General features: G+C 35.9%; 1 protein-coding gene across 11 annotated transcripts in view; it reads right to left on the bottom strand.

Annotated features, from left to right (window-relative positions):
- The window catches only part of CLASP2 (cytoplasmic linker associated protein 2), a 221610-nt gene that overhangs the window by 64611 nt on the left and 133348 nt on the right, over positions 1-23651 (bottom strand). For 4 of the 11 annotated variants that reach the window (XM_030932865.1, XM_030932909.1, XM_030932907.1 and 1 more), the window contains 7 exons: positions 18911-19017; positions 15652-15896; positions 13273-13336; positions 8934-8936; positions 3432-3595; positions 1920-1998; positions 1738-1788 (listed from right to left, as the gene is read on the bottom strand). In XM_030932865.1, coding sequence (XP_030788725.1) covers positions 1738-1788; positions 1920-1998; positions 3432-3595; positions 8934-8936; positions 13273-13336; positions 15652-15896; positions 18911-19017 — 713 coding nt within the window. The remainder of the gene's footprint in view (positions 1-1737; positions 1789-1919; positions 1999-3431; positions 3596-8933; positions 8937-13272; positions 13337-15651; positions 15897-18910; positions 19018-23651) is intronic. The other 7 variants (XM_030932911.1, XM_030932913.1, XM_030932890.1 and 4 more) reach the window with 3 other exon arrangements.

Consider the following 23651-nt stretch of genomic DNA (forward strand, 5'->3'; position numbering starts at 1 on the left):
TTTTTTTTTTAAACAGACAGGGTCTCACTCTGTCTCTTAAAAAAAAGAGGCTCCCAGGCTGGAGTGCAGTGGCGTGATTAGAGCTCACCGTAACCTCAACTCCTGGGTTCATGCAATCCTCTTGCCTCACCTCCTGAGTAGCTAGGACTATAGGCATGAACTACCACACCTAGTTAACTCTACATACATTTCAGTAGCACCTGAACACCACTCCAGGTACCTATATCATAACTTTTATTACTTTTTAGATAAAATTACAAGCTTTATATTCCCAGGAACACCTAGTACAATGCCTTTGTCATTTTGAGTTCAAAAATATCTATTAATAATATCAAGTAAATTATTCTTCTGCAGGTCACTTTTCAAAATCAAACAGATGAAACCTCTTTCCCCCAGCAGCTCTAAGAAAACAATATTATATTGAGTGTAAGTTGTGAAAGGAAAATAAAATGGCCCATGCCAAAGGGAAAAGTTAGGCTTGGGAACTGAATCATCCAAAAAACTGCCTCCCATTTGTTCATACACAGAGAGCTGCAAGATAGAAGGCTACACATCTCTTCAGGTGGTCTCCCTCATGCTGACAATGTAAATTAACAGTTTATCTTCACAGGTAGTGGACAACGATGAGACTAGAAATCATCCCCCACTCACCCAGAGACAAACACATATTTGACTTTTTCCTCTACTCTGTTTACTTTCTCGTATGTAAGATCAGAATTACTGAACACGAGATGAATGCCTGACTGTTCCTCTTTCCCCTTCTGCTGGTTCTTTCTCTTTTAAATATTAAAGTCCTCAAAACCCTCTCTGGAAGAAAGCACAGGCCACAGACCCTAGTGTAGCTTGTGTCTCTTTCTCCTGGATGCATCCTCGATCTTGGCAAACTCTAAATTGATTGAGACTTGTCTCAGACACTTTTCGGTTTACAAAGTCAACCCTGGTAAGAAACATAATTGTGATTCTGAGGCACAATTGCATTCAGAACTTAAGGGAAAAATCAATCCTGGGCAGTAATGCTTGTAGAAATATATTTCGTGCAGGATAGAGCAGAAAAATAAAGGACTTGTGTAAGTACATATGCTTGTTATTTCCCTGACTTTAATCTCATTTAATAAAACTCACTAAAAAAACCCTTTAGTAAAGAATTCAGGAGCTATTCTTGTACATTAATTTTTTTCTTTTATGTAAAATTTAATCATCATTTTAAATCACAAATTGGAATCCACTTAGTTTTCACATTAACTGGAAAATGTGTGTATATAACAAATGAGAAAGTTAATTATAATTCCAAATGTTATGCATACATCAGAAAAAAACTTACTACTTCAGTCAAGGATAACTGAAGAAAGGGGCTGAGGTTAAATTTAAAAATTTGTGTTTAGTTAATACATAGGCAAAACTGACATTTTGCCTAAAATACCTGTTAAAATGCCTGACACTTAAAAAAAAAAAAAAAGGGTAATGGGAAATCACAAACATAAAATTAGGTAAGACTTTATAGAGTGAGTTTGCATTACCAGCTTAGGGTTAGATGGCAATACTGTGATGCCTTCCAAATGTGTATCACCATTAAGTTTCTCCAAAAGACTTAGAGTCTGGCATTGCATTTAAATAACATTTGAAATCAAATATGTGCATGCGTAAAAGGCTTACAAAGGTTAGTAGTTGAATATAGATGCAAACACTGCAGAGAGTTAAGAAAAGAAATAATGCAAATGAAAACAAAAACAATAAAACCTTGGAGCTCCAAAAAGAGTGAAGCTGGTCCCGAAGTGCTGGCTTGACTGTCTGAAAGTTTATAAAAACAAAACCCACTGATTGAACAGCTTCTCATGTGACAGAAACACAAACATCAACATAACTTTATCAATAAATATTTCAATTCTTTATAATGTCTTCAAAAGATCTCAAATTTTTACCTTTAAGCTTGGTGTTTGGGTCTGATCAACTGTAAATCTCATTAGAATATTGAACTGAAGATCATTTGGAAAAGATTCTCTGAAACAAGAACAAAGCAAAGCAAAACAAAAATTTAGTTAGCAAGTACGCATGTAATAGCAAAAGACTATGCTTAATACCAAACATAATGTCATCCAAAAAACATCCATGAAGTAGTATCTGCATGTGGTATAAACTATCTGGTATAGTATACAATAAATGCATCCTCAGAAGAATATGAACATCTGAATTTGTACTCAGTACAGGGTTAAAAAGCAACACTACAGGCTGGGCGCAGTGGCTCATGCTTGTGTTCCTAAGCACTTTGGGAGGCTGAGGTGGGCAGATCACCTAAGGTCGGGAGTTCGAGACCAGCCTGACCAACATGGAGAAACCCAGTCTCTACTAAAAATACAAAATTATCCAGGCATAGTGGCGCATGTCTGTAATCCCAGCTACTCGGGAGGCTGAGGCAGAAGAATCACTTGAGCCCGGGAGGCAGAGGTTGCGGTGAGCTGAGATTGTGCCATTGTACTCCAGCCCGGGCAACAAGAGCAAAACTCCGTCCCAAACAAACAAACAAACAAAAAGCAATACTAGAGTAAACAATAGCCTATCTTGCCTCAACTATAGATTTAATCAGAAAAATGTATTCAGTAAAAAGCTTAACATTCTCAGAAATGTTTCTCTACGCCTAAAATCTGAATTCTGACTCACCTCAACCTAGTAAACAGATATTTGAAATAAATGTTTCATATTTCAACAATCTACACAAGAAAGTAGAACTGTATCATTGGTTCAAAACCTTCTGAAAAGAGATTTAGAATATTTAAATGCATAAAAAAACATTGTTTAAATACACAGAAAATACTTTTTATAGTAGACTAAATAAAATCTTCAATCTTCAACCTTACTTTGCCGATACCTTTTTTTTTCCTTTTTCTTTTGAGACAGAGTCTTGCTCTATTGCCCAGGCTGGAGAGCAGTGGCACAATCTCAGCTCACTGCAACCTCCACCTCCTCGGTTCAAGCGATTCTCCTGCCTCAGCCTCCCAAGTAGCTGAGCTTACAGATGCCTCCCGCCACACCTGGCTAATTTTCGTATTTTTAGTAGAGATACGGTTTCACCATTTTGACCAGGCTGGTCTCAAACTCCTGACCTCAAGTGATCTGCCTGCCTCAACCTCCCAAACTGCTGGGATTACAGGTGTGAGCCACCATGCCCAGCTGCTGATATATCAATTAAGATAAAATACCACCTTGAACTAGTCAACCAATATTAATACAATTTTTATAAAAGAAATGCAGGGCTTGACCTAAGGAAAAATGTTGCGTTAAATATACGATATGAGTGGGCATAATTAACAATCTTCAAATGGAGTCCATGCAGTCTAAATTGTTCAAAGGGACTCAGAAATCTGAACTATTAATATGGGGATTAGATATTCCTAGTTATTATCAGGTTAACTTGAAATATATGAAAAAAATATTACCTTGTAACATCAAGGGCTTTCTGAACTTTTGCCTGAACAGATCCAAGCAAATCAGCACCCATTTTTTTTAGTAGTTGTGTCAGCAGTACAAACAACCAATCTTGAAGATCATCTTTGTGGACCTGTATGAAATCCACTAGCGTTTCCAAAAACATGCTGAATACCTACAGTTGATAAAGGGGAGAGGTAGGGAGAAAAAAAGAGGAAATATTGACCTCTATGTTCAGTTCAAACCGAATATAGAAAGGAACACAGGAATCAGAGGCACAGCGATTGGCAGCCAAGCGGAAAAACAATCTCTCTTGCTTTTCATTGGACTCTGTGATACAAGAGTACATTTGAACTGTTATCCAACTTCTGCAGAAGTTCGACAATTAGCTATTCCATGCAGCATCACTTGGTAAAGAAAGTTTGGCCATAATGGCTGGCACACCTAATATTATCAATGACGCCACAGCTTAAACTGGTTAAAGTGAAATCTGTTTTCTATAAAATGTAGGGGAAAAAACTATAGTTTCACTAACTCTCAGTTTTTCCGAAGAGTGGTACTGAGTAAATGAACGAGAAGACTACAATGACCTTAAAGTATAAAATTTACCTGGCATAATAGACTAATTAGAGAATCCTCAGACTTCTCAAAATGACAATTGTCACAAATAATTTGGTATAGGATATATTATTTATTAAAACTGCCTCAATGGTAATTTTAAATGATTTAACTGTAACTGCATCTAAAATAAAATAAATCCAAGATCAATGTCTACATCTAAATTTTAGTGATTTCTAAAAAGTCCTAGATGGCATACTATTAGTCTCCATACCCATTTATGGGTTTTTTACTTACTTCCAATATTAATCTATTGGTTTACACATTTTTATAAGGTAGAAAAAAATTATTATAGTGAAGGGAAGATAATGTTTATAAGTGATACAGCTCATTAAAATACTGATGAAAAGTGACCTTTATCAAGGCTGTATCTCTTTATAAGATAGTCAACACCATACTGGAAAATTAGTTTCTAGGTAAAGAAGAAAAAACTCTATCAGCCATAATGTATTACTGGACAAATTATAATAAACATTTTAATCATAGATTAAAAACTATGGGTTAAAAAATCTTAAAATTATTAACTTTTCAAGTTAATCTCAAAAAGTAAATATGTTAACTTGCGAACTAAGGGTTTTGCTCTCAATGTATATTTTATTTCTTGAATTCTCATTATACAGTTATAGATGAACTCTTGTTTTTTTCTCTTTAGAAATGAAGGATTTTCTTTATCAGAATTGTAATTAAGCTTCACCACTTAAATTGAGTTAAAAATAAAAATATACTTTAGCTATTTGCTTAAGACGCATTATACTGGTAACAGTAGAAACTATAATTAAATTTTTGAGTATTCTCTGGTCCCCAGGCAGTGTGTGCTTCAACAATGTTCCTACTCAGTGTGGATTCCTTTAACTCTTGTCCCACCCGTACCCCAACAATCTCCCAAGAACTTGGATTCTCTTAGATTCCAAACTTGGCCAACTGCTTCATTAAACTGTCTCTGGCCTTCTCCTGAGGGCCAGGAATACTGTCAAGGAACTTCACTAGACTTAGTCTATGACCAAATGCATGTAACTAATCTGGTACTCATTCTTATTGTTACCTAGCAAATCTGTTCAGGGATGTGCTGGCTTCAGTTTGCACCTGTCTAGACAGTCCACTGTTAAATATTCAGGAATTTTGTGAAGTGGATAGGGGTATTCACATCTCAGAAATGGGCAAACACTGCAAATCAGAGCTTCCTGCCTCTCCCCCAAAGCTCATTTACTAGGACACCATTATCCTATTCTGTGGTTCACTTTCACCCTTGTTTCAACACTTGTCTATGCTCCTGAAGATTACAACCTCAAGCTTTCCTATATGAAGATCCATTCTGAAAATCAGACATTAGAATGCCTAGGTCAACCCTCCTATTTTATGGATGAGGAAACAGGGAACCAGAGAATTACATGACCTGCCCAATGTTTCACAGATGGTTAATAGCTAGGCCAGGACTTAAAGCTAGGTCACTTGGTTTTCAGTTGTGCTCATCCACTCTATTACCAGATGACCTAACTTATCTTCTTTATTGTCATTCAACATGAAATTCTCCATTGACTCTTCCCTCAATTTGATTTCCTCTATACCTATCCTTCTAATCACCATTTCTTCAAGAAAGAAGTGATTTTCTTCATTTTAAGGCTAATCTTTCTACTTTATATTCTTGCTCTCTAAAACATGGTCTCCTCTATCTTTACTCTTTCATTCTCTACCTAAATCCTTTGCTTACAGATGCAGAAGTCATCCCAATAAATTATCTCTGTTTCCATCCTATTGCTCCCACCAATTACTTTCTAATCGTGATGTGTAACAGCGTCTTCATTCAGTTTAGTATGTTTGGCCGTTCTGTAACTTGACACGGCTTTCCTCTTCTCTTCTGTTTGCCAGGAATTCTCCTTTTGCATGTCTTCATCCTGATTCTCTTTTTATCACAAGTGTGACCTACTTGACATAGTCTCTCTATCTCATGAGGCCTCAGAACCTCTAGAACAGCTTTTTCCTGACCTTCTCCAAATCTGTTTACCACACCATCACTAAAGGCACCAAACCTTTCCGACCTCAGATCTGGATTTCTGTAGTAGCCTGACTTTAGTTTTATATTTTCTGTATACCGGGGGTCAGTAAACCATTTTTGTAACAGGCCAGATAGTAAATATCCTAGGGCTTTGCAAACCATATGGTCTCTATCACAACTATTCAACTTTGCCATTTAGCACAGCCACTGACACCACATAAACAAATAAGCATGGCTGTGTGCCAATATAACTTTATTCACAAAAACAGGCAGCAGGAAAGATATGGCCTGCAGGCTGTAGTTTGTCAACTCATGTTTGTCACCATCAGATTGTGGTATCACTCTTTGGATGGAAACAAAATCCTTTAATGTCCCTTCACTGTCTATAAGATAATGTCTAAAATACTTAGACAAGTTTCTAACTCCAAATTGATCTTGGGCTATCTGGAAACATAAACTCTTTATCCTTGAACACATCTCATATATCCAACCCTTTTTCTTCAATGCAAGGGAAGACCTTCCCTTTATTCGAGCCAAGATTAACTTCTTTTTATTTCCTATAAACTTTCTAGCATCTCCCACTTCTTTTTCTGGACTCAGGCTAGCTACTTCCAATAAGCCTTTATTCTCACACTGACATATCCAAAGCTTATGTTCTGTTAAGACCCATTTTCTTCAAGAAGACGTCTCTGAGTTTCCTAAGTAGAAATATTTTTTGGTTATATAAAATGTGAGTAGCTAAATAAAAATGTGGACATGTTAGTTGCTATACTCTACATAAGAAATTATACTATTTTTAAAATTTTGTTATTGCTTTTGAGACAGTCTTACTCTATCACCCAGTCTGTAGTGTACTGGCATGATCATGGCATACTGCAGCCTAAAACCTCTGGGCTCGAGCGATCTTCCCACCTCAGCCTCCTCAGTAGGTAGGGCTACAGGCATGCATCATCATGTCCAGTTAATTTTTTTAGTTTTGTACAGATGGGGTCTACCTTGGTGCCCAGGTTGGTCTCAAACTCCCAGCCTTAAGCAATCCTCTCACCTCAGTCTCCCAAAGTGCTAGGATTACAGATGTGAGCCATGTGCCCAGACTGTACTATTATTTTTCAAAAATGCTTATACCCTATCAATGGTACTTAGTAAATGATCATATGCACACACATACACAGGTGACCCTTGAACTACATGCTTTTAAACTGTGTGGGTGCACTTATACGTGGATTTTCTTCTACCTCTGCCACCCCTGAGATAGCAACACCAACCTCTCCTCTTCCTCCTTAGCCTACTCAAGGTGAAGATGACAATAATGAAGATCTTTATGGTGATCCATTCCATCTAATAATTAGTAAGTAAATATATTTTCTCTTCCTTATAATTTTAATAACATTTTATTTTCTTTCTGAGGCGGAGTCTCACTCTATTACCCAGGGTGGAGTGCACTGGTGCTATCTTGGCTCACTGCAACCTCCACCTCCCAGGTTCAAGTGATTCTCCTGCCTCCGCCTTCCATGTAGGTGGGATTATAGGCCAGTGTCACCACACCCGCTTAATTTTTTTGTATTTTTAGTAGAGATAGGGTTTCAGCACGTTGGCCAGGCTGGTCTCAAACTCCTGACCCCAGGCGATCTGCCCACCTCAGCCTCCCAAAGTGCTGGGATTATAGGCATGAGCTTGGCTAATAACATTTTATTTTCTCTCGTTTACTTTATTATAAGAATACAGTATATAGGCCAGGCACAGTGGCTCATGCCTGTAACCCAGAACTTTGGGAGGCCGAGTCATGTGGCTCACTTGAGGTCGGGAGTTTGAGACCAGCCTGGCCAACATTGAGAAACCCCGTCTCTACTAAAATACAAAATTAGCTGGGCGTGGTGGGCGCATGCCTGTAATCCCACCTATGCAGGAGAATTGCTTGAACCTAGGAGGCGGAGGTTGTGGTGAGCTGAGATTGAGCCATTGCATTTCAGCCTGGGCAAAAGAGCGAGACTCCGTCTCAAAAAAAAAGAAAAAAAAATGCACTGTATGATACATATAATAAATAAAATATATGTTAATTGACTGTTATTGGTAAGGTTTCTGGTCAACACTAGGCTATTAGTAGTTATGTTTTGGGGAGTTAAAAATTATATACAGATTTTCGATTCCACAGAAGTCTGTGTCCCTCTCTAAGTCAATTGTACTTACATATAGATACATATACAGCGATCTATCTTCATTCATTATCCATATCTAAAATTTATTGAAAATTATATATAAAATTTCTTACTTGATTGCCCTAACAAAAAGGGTTCTTGTCAGATGTTAATATGCTCCCATTTCCTTATCTATGATTAAAGAACAAAGTGGAAAATGGCTACGCTAATATAATAATAGTGATTCATATTTTCTTTCAGAAGACAAAGATGAGAATTATTATTCCATAATCCACTGTTTGCTTTTATGGAATGACATTAATAAAACATCAATTGTGGGAAGGGAGGGGTTAAATTTTTTTTAAAAAATTGTGAAACTTCAGAATCATTTTTAAATAATTCAATGGAAGCAATCTTCAACAGAATCAATTTATTATCCCACATATCTCATAAATATAATTTGTTGGAAAAGAATTAAAATACTCGAGCTATTACAATTGAGGCAGACTTTTCTTTAACTCCCTTATATCTTAGGTGTGCCAGTCATCAAATATAGAACAGAAGAACATAATCAAATTAGATTAATTAGTAGATTAAAAAGCGTATCTCCAAACAGAATGATAGTTTGCATAACTGCAAATAGCATTTCGTGGATTGCAAAGGTTCCAACACTGCATGAACTCTTCGGGAGAGAAAACAGAGAAAAAGGGTTAATTTCACAGTCATGCAGTAAAGTTAGGTTTCCAACAAATATTGAACCAACTTACTCTCTATTGAGAGTTCCAACACAGGGGACAGCATGCAAAAAGAAAAAAAGAAAAAAAAGAAAAACACACAAATTAGTCGCCATCAATGCAAAGTTCCTGTATGGAAGAAAAACACTTAGAAAATAAAAGTGACAAATGTTTTCAAAGTTTTATGATAAACTCAAAATAGTTTTTAAAACAAGACTTAAATGAATAGTATGGGAGAAGAACATATGATTTTGTTTCTCTTGCACCTCCTTGCCAGGAAAATTAAGAAAACTAAAGACAAAAACTCTTCTTTTCCAGACCCTACCAATCCTTGAGGTTAAACATCTGAAAAGAATCCAAGAATAATAGATACATACTCCCACTTCTGAACAGGGCCAACATTTGGTTCCAAAGCACAGTCTATAGAGTTTTTTTCCTTTCTTTTCTCTTTTTTTCCTCCTCTCAGAAGCAATACTTTCACAAGTTAAAATATTTCTGTGAAGGCTTGAAACAATAACTATTGATTGGAAGTAATGAAAGTAACTATACTGGCCGGGCGCGGTGGCTCAAGCCTGTAATCCCAGCACTTTGGGAGGCCGAAACGGGCGGATCACGAGGTCAGGAGATCAAGACCATCCTGGCTAACATGGTGAAACCCCGTCTCTACTAAAAATACAAAAAGCTAGCCAGGCGACCTGGCGGGCGCCTGTAGTCCCAGCTACTCGGGAGGCTGAGGCAGGAGAATGGCGTGAACCCAGGAGGCGGAGCTTGCAGTGAGCTGAGATCCGGCCACTGCACTCCAGCCTGGGCGACAGAGCGAGACTCCGTCTCAAAAAAAAAAAAAAAAAAAAAGAAAGTAACTATACTACTTTTTATTTTCCCTAGGTAAGATGTGTGTTATGGTCTCCTGATCCAAAGACTGCAGGCAGCTGAGCTTCCTAGAATGCTTGTCAGGAGATTCAACTGTGCCTCATTTTAGTAGCCACAGATTGAATTCCTACCCTTGCTGTCCAAGACTTAAGAGTATGATTCAAGAGGTAGTGTTACAAATACCATAAAATGTCAATTCAAAGTAAGCACCACAGTGAAGGCAGTTCTTTCCAGAGTCAAGTGCCAAAAATATATGGGATGGCTTTTGGCAACTGATACTGCTTGCATTTGACGGGCAAAAAATGGGTCCAGAGCAGTCAAAATAAAAATCTGCCTCAAACTCCTTAATTTAAAAAATTTATTTGATCTTTAAAAAACTTATATATGGTACTTGGTATGTTCTAAGGGTTTACATATATTGACTCATTTAATCATCATCACACTCTTATGAGGTGGGTATTACTATTAACTGTTTTACAGATTAATAATTAAAGTACATACTGCTAATAAATTGGAGGTAGAATTTGAACCCAAGCAATCTAGCTCCACTATCCATACTTGTTATTTTAAATTCTCCCTCACACTGCTTAAGTAATGCTTCCAAAGGTACGTCTTATCTACTCAGTGACTGCTCACTGCCCTCAAGATAATGTCCAAACAAAGCCTACCATTACACTACTTCACTTATAAAAAACACTAAAAGGCTTTAAAAGATACATTTGCTGATTTATGGTCTAAATTATTGTCTTACAGATATTGTGGTTAATTACTTGTTTCTATACGGGCATATGAAGTAAAAAGTTCTTTTATCAAATTACAGACATCAAATAATTTCAGCTTTCCAAGGGTATAGGTTCCTGAACATATGTTTCTATTTTAGTGTCAATGACAAAGAGTTGATCATATATGACAGGGGTCAGCAAACTATGGCCTGCAGGCTATTTCTAATTCTTAAAAAGTTTTTAAAGTCATTTTAAAAATGATTTTGAAAGCAATCAAAAGGGTATTTAGTGACACATGAAAATTACATAAACACATGGCCAGGCATGGTGGCTCACGCCTGTCATCACAGCACTTTGGGGGACAAGATGGGCTTGTCACCTCAGATCACTTGAGGCCAGGAGTTCGAGACCAGCTTGGCCAACATGGCGAGAATCCGTCTCTACTAAAAATACAAAGAATTAGCAGAGTGTGGTGGCACATGACTGTAATCCCAGCTACTTGGAAGGCTGAGGCATGAGAATCGCTTGAACCCAGGAGGCGGAAGCAGTGAGCCAAGATCAAGCCACTGTACTCCAGCCTGGGTGACAGAAAGAGATCTTGTATCAAAAAAAAAAAAAAAAAAAAAAATCACACACACACACACACACACACACACACACACACACACACACACACATATATACCCTCACATTCTAATGTTCATAAATAAAGTTTTATTGCAACCCAACACACACATTTGTTTATTTATTGCCTGTTAAGGGTGCCTTCGTGCTATAATGGCATAATTGAGAAGCTGGGACAGAGACCATTATGGTCTGCAAAGCCACATTATTTACAGAAAATAGTGGCTGAGTCCGATATAGAACAAGATTGCATTCATAAAGAAGATACCAAAAAAAACTGCTTGATTCTGAAGATGGAACTCTTGGTCTAAAAATACATTAAAAAGGGAGGGGTGCAGTTATTTAAAAAATATCAGAATACAATGCAAAAACTCAAACATTTTTAACTCAGCACAGGATGATGACATGTCTAGTCTATCCTTAATGAATTACATTATTGACAGAGTCTCTGATGGACAATCAACGGCCACACAAAAATGAAAATCTTCCCATTACATTTGTCTACACAGAACTGACTAAAAAACAAAAACCAAAATCAAACAAACAAACCAGATGGGTAGATAAGAATTTTATGTTGCTATAAAGCCCTAAGAAGAGAAATCTGATGCAATCCTAGGGAAAATAGTAGCTGGTTCTCCACATGTATTAAGAGAGGCCAAACATTTGTGTTCAGTTAAGTTCCTATAACAGTGTTAAACTCAGCTTTCCTATTTGATCTTTTAAAAAAGTTTGTCTTTATCACTATATATCATGGCATCCAACCAAACTGCATTACTGCCTTAAAAGAAAGTCAAAAACTGTGACTTCAAGAAATAATCTAGCTTTGGTCTTATATCTTCCAGTAGCAGGAATTAGTGAAGATGCTTAATAACTATGTATTTCAAAGTTGAATAGACTATTAATTTAAATGTTTAATAAAACAAGTTAACCCAAATAACTGTCTTGTCCTTTGGCTTATATTGCCAACTAAAAATATCAACAGTTAATGTGTTCAGGATTTATAGAAATTTTTACATTAAAGACTTACAGCTGTAATCAGTGATAGCAATATCAATATAGAATGGTACAGTTACCTGCATGTTCAATTATAAGTTACAAATTTTACCAAATATATTTTCTTCTTTGTCTTTTAATAGGATATTTTATCCTCAAATAAATAAAACTTCTGATAGAATAATCTTTGAAAATATTGTTTTAAAGTATAAGCAATTTATTTAAATAAGTATATCCCCCACTGGATTTAAATCATTAGCTGGATTTTAGTTTATGTATAAAGTGGATTTCATTATCTTTAAGTAGTGTTGTAAGTAATGAAAATACCAAAAATAGAAAAAAAAAATGAGGAAATGAGATGTGCAACAATAAAGACAAAAAGAAACAGTAAAGTGAAATTCATTAATATTTTTCTTATCATTTCCTTTCCATATCTCCCTCTCACTTAGGTTAGAAAGTCTCCTGTAGACATTTGGTATCCTAAGGGAAGATTTCACCATTGTCAAACATACTGCTGGAAACGGAATATGTGACCACAGTTTTATAACAGCACTATGCATCCAGGTAAACTAAAATTTCACAGTACACATGCAGATTACATATAAGTACTTAAATAAATATGTTTTAATCAACATTAAAAATGAACAAAGTTCTGAAAATTTTTACAGACTATTTCAATGTAAGAAATGTCTCTTATATTACCACCAAACTATGGCTGGAACCACATTTTGTGCCTTTGTGTTAATTAATGACAATTCTTTTCTACAAAATTATTATTTCAAAAGTGAAATATATTTACATCAATGCTGTAATTAATCACAGATGAAAACAAAATGTTAAAAACTTAACTTACCCCAATTATGTCTTTTACAAACACTAAAACAGTCTTAGTAACACAAAATACACCAACGTGACTAAATTACATGAGTTGTAACTGTATCCCCTTTAATTTTCAGTCTTAGACCATCTATCATTGGAGAAGCTCAAAAAGTTACCAGAGATTAATTTCTAAATTATGTATGATACCAAACAATTTTAATTATGTTTGAAAATATTACTGCCATTTTGGGACAATAAAATAAGAATGGCCTACAGTGTTTCTACTTTGACAATATACAAATGATACCCTATAGAAATAAATAATCTTAAATACTAAAACGTACCTTGCCATGAGGGTCAGCAAACATTCTTGTGAAAATTTCACACAATCTTTTCAGTTCAACTCGACTGCCAAAATAATACAGCGGTTAATTAATATCTTGCTATAGCAAGAAGTCATATAAAAGTAACTTTACACATACTTTTCTTAAAAAAAAAAAAAAAAAGGTTAGGTTGGGCATGGTGGCTCACACCTATAATCCTAGCATTTTGGGAGGCTGAGGTGAGAGGATCGCTTGAGCCCAGGAGTTCAAGACCAGCCTGGGCAAAATGGCAAGACTCTGTCTCTATAAATTAAAAAAAAAAACAAAAAACAGTTGGGAATGGTCAGGCACAGTGGTTCATGTCTATAATCCCAGCACTTTAGAAGGCTGAGGTGGGCAGATCACTGGAGGTCAGGAGTTTGAGACTAGCCTGGCCAACATGGTGAAACCCTGTCTCTACTAAAAATACAAAAAAGTAGCTGCGCTGGGCATGGTGGCACACGCCTATAATCCCAGCTACTCGGGAGGCTGAGGCAGGAGAACTGCTTGAACCTGGGAGGCAGAGGTTGCACTGAGCTGAGATTGCACCACTGTACGCCAGCGTGGGTGACAGGGTTAGTCTCTGTCTCAAAAAAAAAAAAAAAAAAATCAGCTGGGTGTGGTGGTACATGCCTGTAGTCCCAGCTACTTGGGAGGCTGAAGCGAGAGGACTGTTTGAGCCCATGAATTCAAGGCAGCAGTGAACAATGATTGTGCCACTGCACTCCATCCTGGGTGACAAAGCGAGATCTCATCTCTTAAAATCAGAAACGACGACGAAATCATTAAAAAAACATCAGCCCTAAAAATTGAGAAATTTGTGGGATTTCCTAGTCAGGGCTAAATACAAAGTTACTAAATACAACAATTACTCTGTTGTAGCCCACACTATCTTAAAGGTTAAAAGTTAAGAAGAAAAATACAATTATCCTTCATTAATGGATTGTGACAGGGGAAATTTTACATGTGGCATTCCCAATACATGAATTTTATCCTTTTAAGTGTTAAGACGTTTTCTTAAATGTTGCTACTGACGCGATGAAATCATTCTAAACTATGCTTACTCCCTTGCCATTTAAAATGACCAACACATGAATTCTATCCGTTTAGGTGTTAAAACATTTTCTTAAATGTTGCTGCTTAAGGGCTAAAATCATTCTAAACTATGCCTACTCCCTTGTCATTTAAAATGGCATGCTGAATCTAGTATTAACTTAATCTGGATGGGCTGGGAACAATATTATGATGGTGGATTGCAGTGATTCATGATGTGTGATATGCACACATGAAAATATATTTAGGTAATACAGAAACATTTATTTTAAATTATATAGTTCTAATACGTCCTAAAACAAATACACAGGAAGTAAGTACATCAAACTCTTATTTCACAGGTAGCAAGTCAGGAAGTAACCCTGTACATTCCATCATGCTTAACCCTATGAAATATCTGAAGCTAGGTTCTCAAAGGGGTCAACTATAGGTTTAAAACATTACACAGACAAGGACAATAAAGCAAGCAGGGGGAAAAAAACAAGAAAATGCCATTAGCAAAGGAAACAAAACCCCAAACCCAAAATATTAACAAATATCTGTTCTTAAAGAAATTCCAATTCAACTTTGTATTACACTAAAATTCACATATTACACACACACACTAGGAGTATATCTTCATTTCCAAACAAGCATAAACATTCTTTTCCTCTCATTGAAAAACTTACCAGGAATAAATTTTAATAAACCAGTTTTATCACTATGTACATTTTATTATTTAATATTAAAAGTAATAACATTTTAAATTTAATTTCTATGTGTGAATAAAAAGTTTCCTTTTAAAATGTTTTGTTAAATAGAACAATTGCTGGGTGCAGTGGCTCATGCCTATAATCCAGCTCTTTGGGAGGCCGAGGAGGGCGGATCACGAGGTCAGGAGATCGAGACCATCCTGGCTAACACGGTGAAACTCTGTCTCCACTAAAAAAATACAAAAAATTAACCGGGCATGGTGGCGGGCACCTGTAGTCCCAGCTACTCAGGAGGCTGAGGCAGGAGAATGACATGACCCCAGGAGATGGAGCTTGCAGTGAGCTGAGATCGCGCCACTGCACTGCAGTCTGGCTCCGTCTCAAAAAAACAAAACAAAACAAAACAACCAATTTTTTTTTTTTTTTTTTTTTTTTTAGTAAATGAAGGTATAGATGGTCCTCAAAGACTAAAGCTTTGGAAAAACACTTTGATGCAACCATATGAATTCAGGACAAGTCTGTTTCTATACCAATATCTCTAAAGTATTATAGAAACAAAGTCAAATCAAAAAGTGCTAACCTGATAGTAAAATCATTTTAAGACAAAACATCTCACCTTAGTGTTCTCTGATTTTTCAGTAAGTTCTGCAGACCTAGGAGGCCTTCCTTCCTTTCTGACCAATTGGAACTAGCACATCTATTGAGGACTTCTGCCACATCTTCCGTCTGCCTCATATATGTAGGAATACTACCATTTCGAGAACTATAGGAGCGTTCTGAACAAGCACTAGATGCATCGCTGTTGGCGTCATCATCTGAATGCATTCCATATGATTCATATCTTCTTCGAGCTGGTTTTTTCTGTTATACATCAAGAATCTCATTAGCAGCAGCCAAAAGAATACACTGGCATTTCATAATTTCCACTGACCACAAAAGGACTGATTTTTGTTTTAAAATCAATGCAAAGCATGCTCCTAATCATTGTAATAACAGAATGTCAGTATTTAGTTTTTCTTCAGAAAACAAGTTTTAGAAGTTAGTAGAAGGTAAAATATTCTTCATGGAAAGTAGTAGAAGCAGAATAAGACTATATGGAAGTTCAGATATGTAAAGTGCGAAGTTCTAAAAAATGTGGGGTTTTCCTTTCCCCTTTTCATGAAAAACCAAGAACTACTAGAATGTAAATGAACAGAACCTATATTAGAAATTTGAGTTGGTAAGAAGAAAATATTACCTTTTTAAAGAAAGAGTATAACGGATCAGAAAAACATTTTCCATGTATAAAGTTCCATTTCTTTCTGTCTTTCTATCTTTTCTTTATTCTCCTTTAACCTCCATTACCACTTCTCTTGCCACTATTCCTTCCCTTGTACCCAACCCTCATGTCTCCTAGAGAAATGAAATACAAAGAATGATGAAAAACTATTTGGTCTACTATTATTTTAAGGAGGCGAACTCCCTGAGAGCCCTCTATGCTTTTCTCAATGTATCTATATTGTTTACTTCAATAAATATAAGAAAGCATATTCAGATTCCTTTGATTTCTTTACATCTAAATCTTGTTTAATATATGTAACTGCCAGTTATACTTCGCATATTTCAAGTGAAATGAGAAAGAATAAATAGTTTATTTAAGATTTCCTTAAAACAGTTGAAAACAAATCTTTATGTTATCTGATATTTGAATTTTGGTTGATGAGTGGTGAAGATGTCTATGAAACAGATTAAACACAATAATTTAAAATAGTTCCAGGTGGCAATAAGTTATCCAAAGTCTAAAATCTAAAAAAACATGATTTAATTCAAAATAGTTTTAAGAGATGTTTCCATCACTAAAAACCTTATATTGATTTAGAGACACTAGCTTAATTTTGAATGGTAATGTTTCTTGTGTTAAGCTCTAGGATCACTTTTGTTATAGACGTCAGTGTGAATGACCTCATTTCATTTGTATGAAGTAGTCAGGCTGAAAGAATGAGCACCTCCAGAGGACATTATTCAAGCAGTATCTCTCTTTTGATAACCATATTTACAGAAAAATAGATGTATGTCTAAGGATTTTACTTCTACTTTAATTTTTAATAGAAGACCATCATTTGTTAAATTGATGAAAGAAAAAAAAGTTATCGTATCATAAGATGTCAGAAAATAGCAATGTCTATACCTTAGTCCGTATGTCTCCTAAGAGCTGAGAGCAGTAAATTTTTAAAGAGAAAAATTGAAAATAATGAAGAACATTTTGCTAATCAGCACAGTGAAGTAGGCATTAACAACGCCTATGATCTGAAACATTACGTTTTTTTCACACATAGGTACAAAGAACTGCTTATTAGCAGGCTATATCTTTAATCTTGTCAATATTCTTTAGTTCAAAGAGAAATAGTGATGCTACAAAAATATTCCCATAACCAGTTTTCTCAAAGAAACCTAAATGTTCTTTCTATTTGGATCCTTTTGTCATTTCCAAAGTTAAATGTACTTCTAAGATTTTCTCCAGCACAAATTAGGCTTACTAGCTGGACAGTTTTTTCCTTAAAATTGGTAGTTGTAAGTGGAACTTCTGTGCTCTGCAAGTAATGGAAGTACTCAGAATCAGATTACTGGGAGTCAAACTTTAGCCTTGGTAGTTAAACATTCCTCATATAATTCAAACACACCATCTCAGTGTTCTAAGTAATAGTTCAAGAATAAGCCAATCAATTCATAACATTTATGTAAGTAGAATTTAACTGGTAAATTATCCAATTTAAAAAACCCAGAAAACATGATTTGAGATACAGGGATGAGGAATAGCAAATCAAAAACATCTGATTAATTTAATATCATCAGAACAAGATGCGATCAATATATCCCATGCTGAGGAGAACAAAGTCCCTACTTAATTATATTAATTTATAAAAAATAATCAAGTGGCCGAGGTAATGGGAAATATTCAGCACAGTGAAATGGTTAGCACAGAACTACACGTGAGATTCAAGACATTATAGCTATTACCAATGAATATTTTTAAGAACTTGTCTTTTCAAACCTGCGCGGCAAACACTGTATTATATCCACACTAGTTAAGATGGGATCTACAATTTTAGGAAACATATTTTTTTTAAATTTCAAAACAAAGATGAGATCTCTTATAAGTTCTGGGTAAGAAACTGAGTAAATGTTTTTCAAACATAGGATTAGTATTATAATTTGAAAGAGGAAGTGATACTGAATTAACTCGGGAAATTAGCCAAAGCCAATTATATACATTTTAAAAAATGCTACTTCTTACATAATTTTAAGTGAGAAAAACAACAATGATATATGTATAGCAATCTTCTGACACGCTATCATGGATCTGTAGAGCATGTTTTTAAATCTCACTGTTTAATGTGTCAGACATAAAGAATCATGAATTATATCTAACTATAAGATATAAATGTATCTTAATTATAATTTGCCTTGAGGTTGTACTTTATTTTAGTTCAATAAACACAGATAAAAGACTAAACAAAATCCAACGCCAAAGTAAAATAATCCCTAAATACCAAAGTTTAAGCTAGACTTGAAATTACATGCTTTTAAGTGTACATATTTATATAATTTATCTCCCTTACCTTAAGTACACTACAATGTATAAAACACATTACCATATTAAAGACATCTATATTTATATTTCTGATAGCCCATCAGTAATTTCGGCCCTGGTATACAATTCTGATTAATAAAGATCAATAATCATATTGTTCTGCTTTTTACACTGTCCACATTTTATCTTTAGATTTAATCACTGATTTTTCCCCATCCCTTTTCCCACATGGATAGACCGGCTTACTCATTCAATAGTTTCATAATTGGAACATTTATAATGATAAGAAAATGGAGAAGAGTACCAAGGCATCTGCTACCGCCTCCTCCACGTCAGAACCTGTGTTCAGGACTCGCATGGCACTGACAGAAGACGACAGTCGACTTGATTGGCTGATACCATAACCCGGACCTAAATCATCAAAAGAAGGAAAACAGAATTAAAGGAGTCATAAATATAACAGGGTCAGGTTGGGAAACTTTAAGACCCTTACGGGGGAAGGAAAAAAAACCAATGGGGCAAAGCATTTTAAAAGCAATATTGTATTTTCTGGGCACATTTAGTTTTTGGCAAAATAAAAGGGTAAAGGCAATTAAAATTACTGACAATGTGTGAAAAATAAAGAACAGTCACTATTTCGCTATTTATAACCACAAGGTAGAAGAAAGCATGGCTGGCAGACTAAGGGCTTGCAAGTCTATAGCCCTGTAATCCAGCTCTATCAGTTCAGGCAAATATCATCCATATGGTTGAATCACAGAGTAACCCAGAACAAAGATCAATCCTCAACCAATAGTGGTTAGGGAGATCCATGAAGACACACTAGAAATTTACAAGGAAAATAAGCTCTAATTATTATCTCCTCTCCTTCAAGATAAGTTGGTTTTATTCTACAACTAAGAGACATCTATTCGATAGCTGTTAAGTGTCTACTATGTGCCCGACATTCTGAGGTATACAGAGACAAACCAGAGATGAATTCTCCCCCTCAACTGCTTTCTATACCATCATTTACAATTAAAACACTTCATCCACCATTTTGGTTTTTTTTTTTTTAAAAAAAAACACAACATACAAAGATGAGAACATAAAAACAATTCTATATTTAAAAATGACACAACAGGTTATACAAAAAATGTCCATATACCAGTAAGAAAAATGCTCAATATAGTTGCTAAAGGGGAAAACGTTACTTGGGAGAAAAGAAAAAAAAAAGTTTATTCTCCAACAAATTAAATTTAAATAATAAAAACAAATCAATTTTAAAACATGAATATGATTTAGTGGAAACTGAAAAGGATGAAAACTGAGATGAATGCCAGATGATAGTGAAAATGTACTCATCCTTCACCTGAGGCCCCATACACATCGGGGGCGTAGAGGGCACCAGTTGATCTGGAATGGTGTCTGGAGGCTGGAATAACAGGACCATACAAACCTCATCTATTACCACAGAAACAAGGAATAGTGGCAGCACTACTGTCAGGCAAGGAGAGTTAGTTAACACTGGTGTTATTCTTTATAGTCAATGATCAGAGTATTGCCAAATCGGGCAATGGAACATTAGCATTGCACCATCATTCCTGACACAAAAACACATCTTACACCTAAGTGGACAGACAGGCCTACAGGAGACAAAAGAAGTATTCAAATGGAAGGAAATGTTGAAGGTACAAGCATGAAACAAAAATACGAACATTATAGTTTAAAAAAAAAACCACCATGGTAACTAGTAACTAATAAAATCTTATCTCCTTCAATTCTGACATCCAATGAGGCAGTAAATTAGTATTCAATTTTACAGATGGTGCTATGGTCTAACTGACTGACCTTTTCCAACACCCGATTCATTCATATGTAGAAATCTTAATCCTCAAGGTGATGGTATTAGGAGATAGGTGGGGCCTTTGGGAGCCAAATTGCCCTCATGATTGGGATTAGTGCCCTTATAAAAGAGACCCCAGAAAGCTAACTAGCTCCTTCTAACATTTGAGAACACAATGAGAAGGCATCATCTGTGAACAAAGGAATGAGTTCTCATCAGACACCAAATTTGCTGGTTCTTTAATCTTAGATTTCCTAGTCTCCCAAACCATGCCAAATAAATTTCTGTCATTTAAAAGCACATAATCTATGTTATTTTGTTACAGTAGCCTGAACAAACTAAGAAAGATGAGAAAGCTAAAGCCTAGAGATTAATTAATTTGATTATAGCCACACTACTAGTGATACACTTCAGTATCTGTACTTTCAATTCCTCTGCCCTTAAACAGCAGATGTACCATCTTTAATTTACATTGTTCAAAAGTTAATACACCTCATTTTGTTAACATTAACATTTTCCATAATGGTTCACATAACACCAATTCTGCATTCAGTAGATTATTTAAATATCAAGGCACATTTGAATACAAAAACATACTAATAATTTAACCAAAATGTAGAAACTTGTGACATATCTCCCCATATACTGCTCTAAAATCTAAATTTAGTATATTTTGCATAACACCATAAACTTTTCTCTTACATATAGAAATGAATAGCCAAAAAATGCATTTTGATATTTAATAAAATATATTACTTTAATTTAGAAAGTTATTCTTCCCCAGATATATTACAGCAGTAAAAATGTCACTCTTTTGTTTGCTACAGGACAGCCTTAACAAACAGGAAGACTGAAAGAGAGGAGGATTAAACTAAGAGAATGCTGCACAAAATGTTTAGTTAGCCCTGAAAGGTGACTGGTATCATCAGAAAAATAAACTAAAATACATTGTTAGTTTTAATTTTACCTAACAGAAATAATTTCTAAAATGATGAGGAAGAGCTGAACAAGTTTAGAAATGTCTAGTGGACAAAAATCTTTGAAACACTTTACAGAATCAATAGTTATCTGTGACTGAAGATAATAGGTGTCTGAAATTAAGTAAGCCTTTAAAATATCTTGGTTCCAGAAATAAATGGATACTAAAGGTGCAAGTTCCAGAGAAGTTAAACTTTGCTTGGCTCTGATTTACTTATGATGCTTTAGGGCCCTCACACTAAACTTATGATTCATCTGCTGAATAACAATATCCAGTCACAAGCAACAAGGGGATTCCACCAAAGAAACAAATAATAGAAAGGACCAAAGAATATAGGCAAAGGTAGCAGAGAATGGCAATAGCAAAAGCAGCTTAATCTCTGGGAATGCTAACTTTCATCCCTGCAAAACAAACAGGGCTAATCTGCTGCCTTTGCTATGCAGTACCTATATGTAAATAAAATGGCTATAAAAAAGCCAATTCTTCTAAAACTATGACTAAAAGGTTTAGTCATCTTCAGTGCAAATAGCAACTTTCAAGAGAATCAGGAAAATGGTTTCCTTTAATATCAAAATTTAAGTAATTTTTAAATTGTCACATGGAAGCTTTGAGATGAATCTAGAATATTAACGACCAGACAAAATATTTCTTTAAGAACTGGCATATTAAACCATGCTTACTTTTACAGTAATTAGTAGTGGATTATAAAGGTCCTCTAATCTCTAACTATTGTACACGTTTACAAAGTCCAGAAACACATTTTGATTTCTTCTTGGTATGTTTTCTACTAACCTGCAATATCAACATTATATAAGTGCAGGTGCCCGTAACATTAAGAAATCTGAGATCCTTGCCACTGCAGTATAATTTAACTGTTTCTAAAGAGTTTCAGGGGGAAGAGGCAGAATGGTAACAGCAGCAGCAGCAGTGGTGGCAGTGATGATGACCATGATGACCACGATAGAGTGCTCATTATGTGTCAAGCACTGCCTTGAGGGAGTTTTTAATGTATTTCTCATTTATGAGTTTCCAAAACAATCCTAAGAAGTACACACTATTATTATCCTTGTTTTATAGATGAGGAAACTCAGGCATAGAAAGGTTACGTAGCTGGAGAATGAACCCAGGCCACCTGACCCTATAACATACATTCTTAAACCACTACACATCCAACTCCACTTCCCTCCACTTCTGAAAGTGGCATGATTATTTTATACACATGCTGGATTTACTTCATTTCTTTAAATGTATATCAATGAGGATGCACCACGTATATGTATGTGCGCACACATACACACATACAGACATTCTGCAGACCAACTCTATAGCATACGAACTAAAAATATCTCTGACAAAGTACCTGCCACACACAGCCTTAGTGATGTGGAACAGTTTTTTTTACTTTGGCACCTCCCCACAGACGGAAAAGAAAGAGGGAAACTCTCTGGCACCTGGGGCTGGAACACAAACAAGGGTTGAGCATATTCCTGTGACTCTAGCTTTAATGGGGTTTTCTAGGTCAGTACAAAAAAGCCTAGTATATTTGAGCCAAATGGCCTAGAGAATGAGAAATTAACCATTAGAAATTCTTGGCCAGGTGTGGTGGTTCACGCCTGTAATCCTAACACTTTGGGAGGCCGAGCGGGGTGGATCACCTGAGGTCAGGAGTTCGAGACCAGCTTGGTCCAATATGGTGAAATCCCATCTCTACTAAAAATACAAAAGCTAGGTGGGTGTGGTGGTGGGTGCCTGTAATCCCAGCTACTCGGGAGGCCGAGGCAGAATCACTTGAACCTGGGAGGCGGAGGCTGCAGTGAGCCAAGATTGTGCCACTGTACTCCAGCATGGGTAAGAGAGTGACACTCCATAGCAAAAAAAAAAAAAAAAAAAAAAAAAAATTCTATACTACCATATATATCTGAGAAAATAAGAATTCCACTGGATAAGTAGAACTATGTTCTCCCTGAGCATTTCAAAGTCTGAAAAGCAACCTTCTAAGTCTTTTTTTTTTTTTTTTTTTGTTGAGACGGAGTCTCGCTCTGTCGCCCAGGCTGGAGTGCAGTGGCCGGATCTCAGCTCACTGCAAGCTCCGCCTCCCGGGTTTATGCCATTCTCCTGCCTCAGCCTCCCGAGTAGCTGGGACTACAGGTGCCCGCCACCTCGCCTGGCTAGTTTTTTGTATTTTTAGTAGAGACGGGGTTTCACCGTGTTAGCCAGGATGGTCTCGATCTCCTGACCTCG

This window comes from Rhinopithecus roxellana, chromosome 1, assembly GCF_007565055.1.
Source record: "Rhinopithecus roxellana isolate Shanxi Qingling chromosome 1, ASM756505v1, whole genome shotgun sequence".
NCBI lineage: Eukaryota > Metazoa > Chordata > Mammalia > Primates > Cercopithecidae > Rhinopithecus > Rhinopithecus roxellana.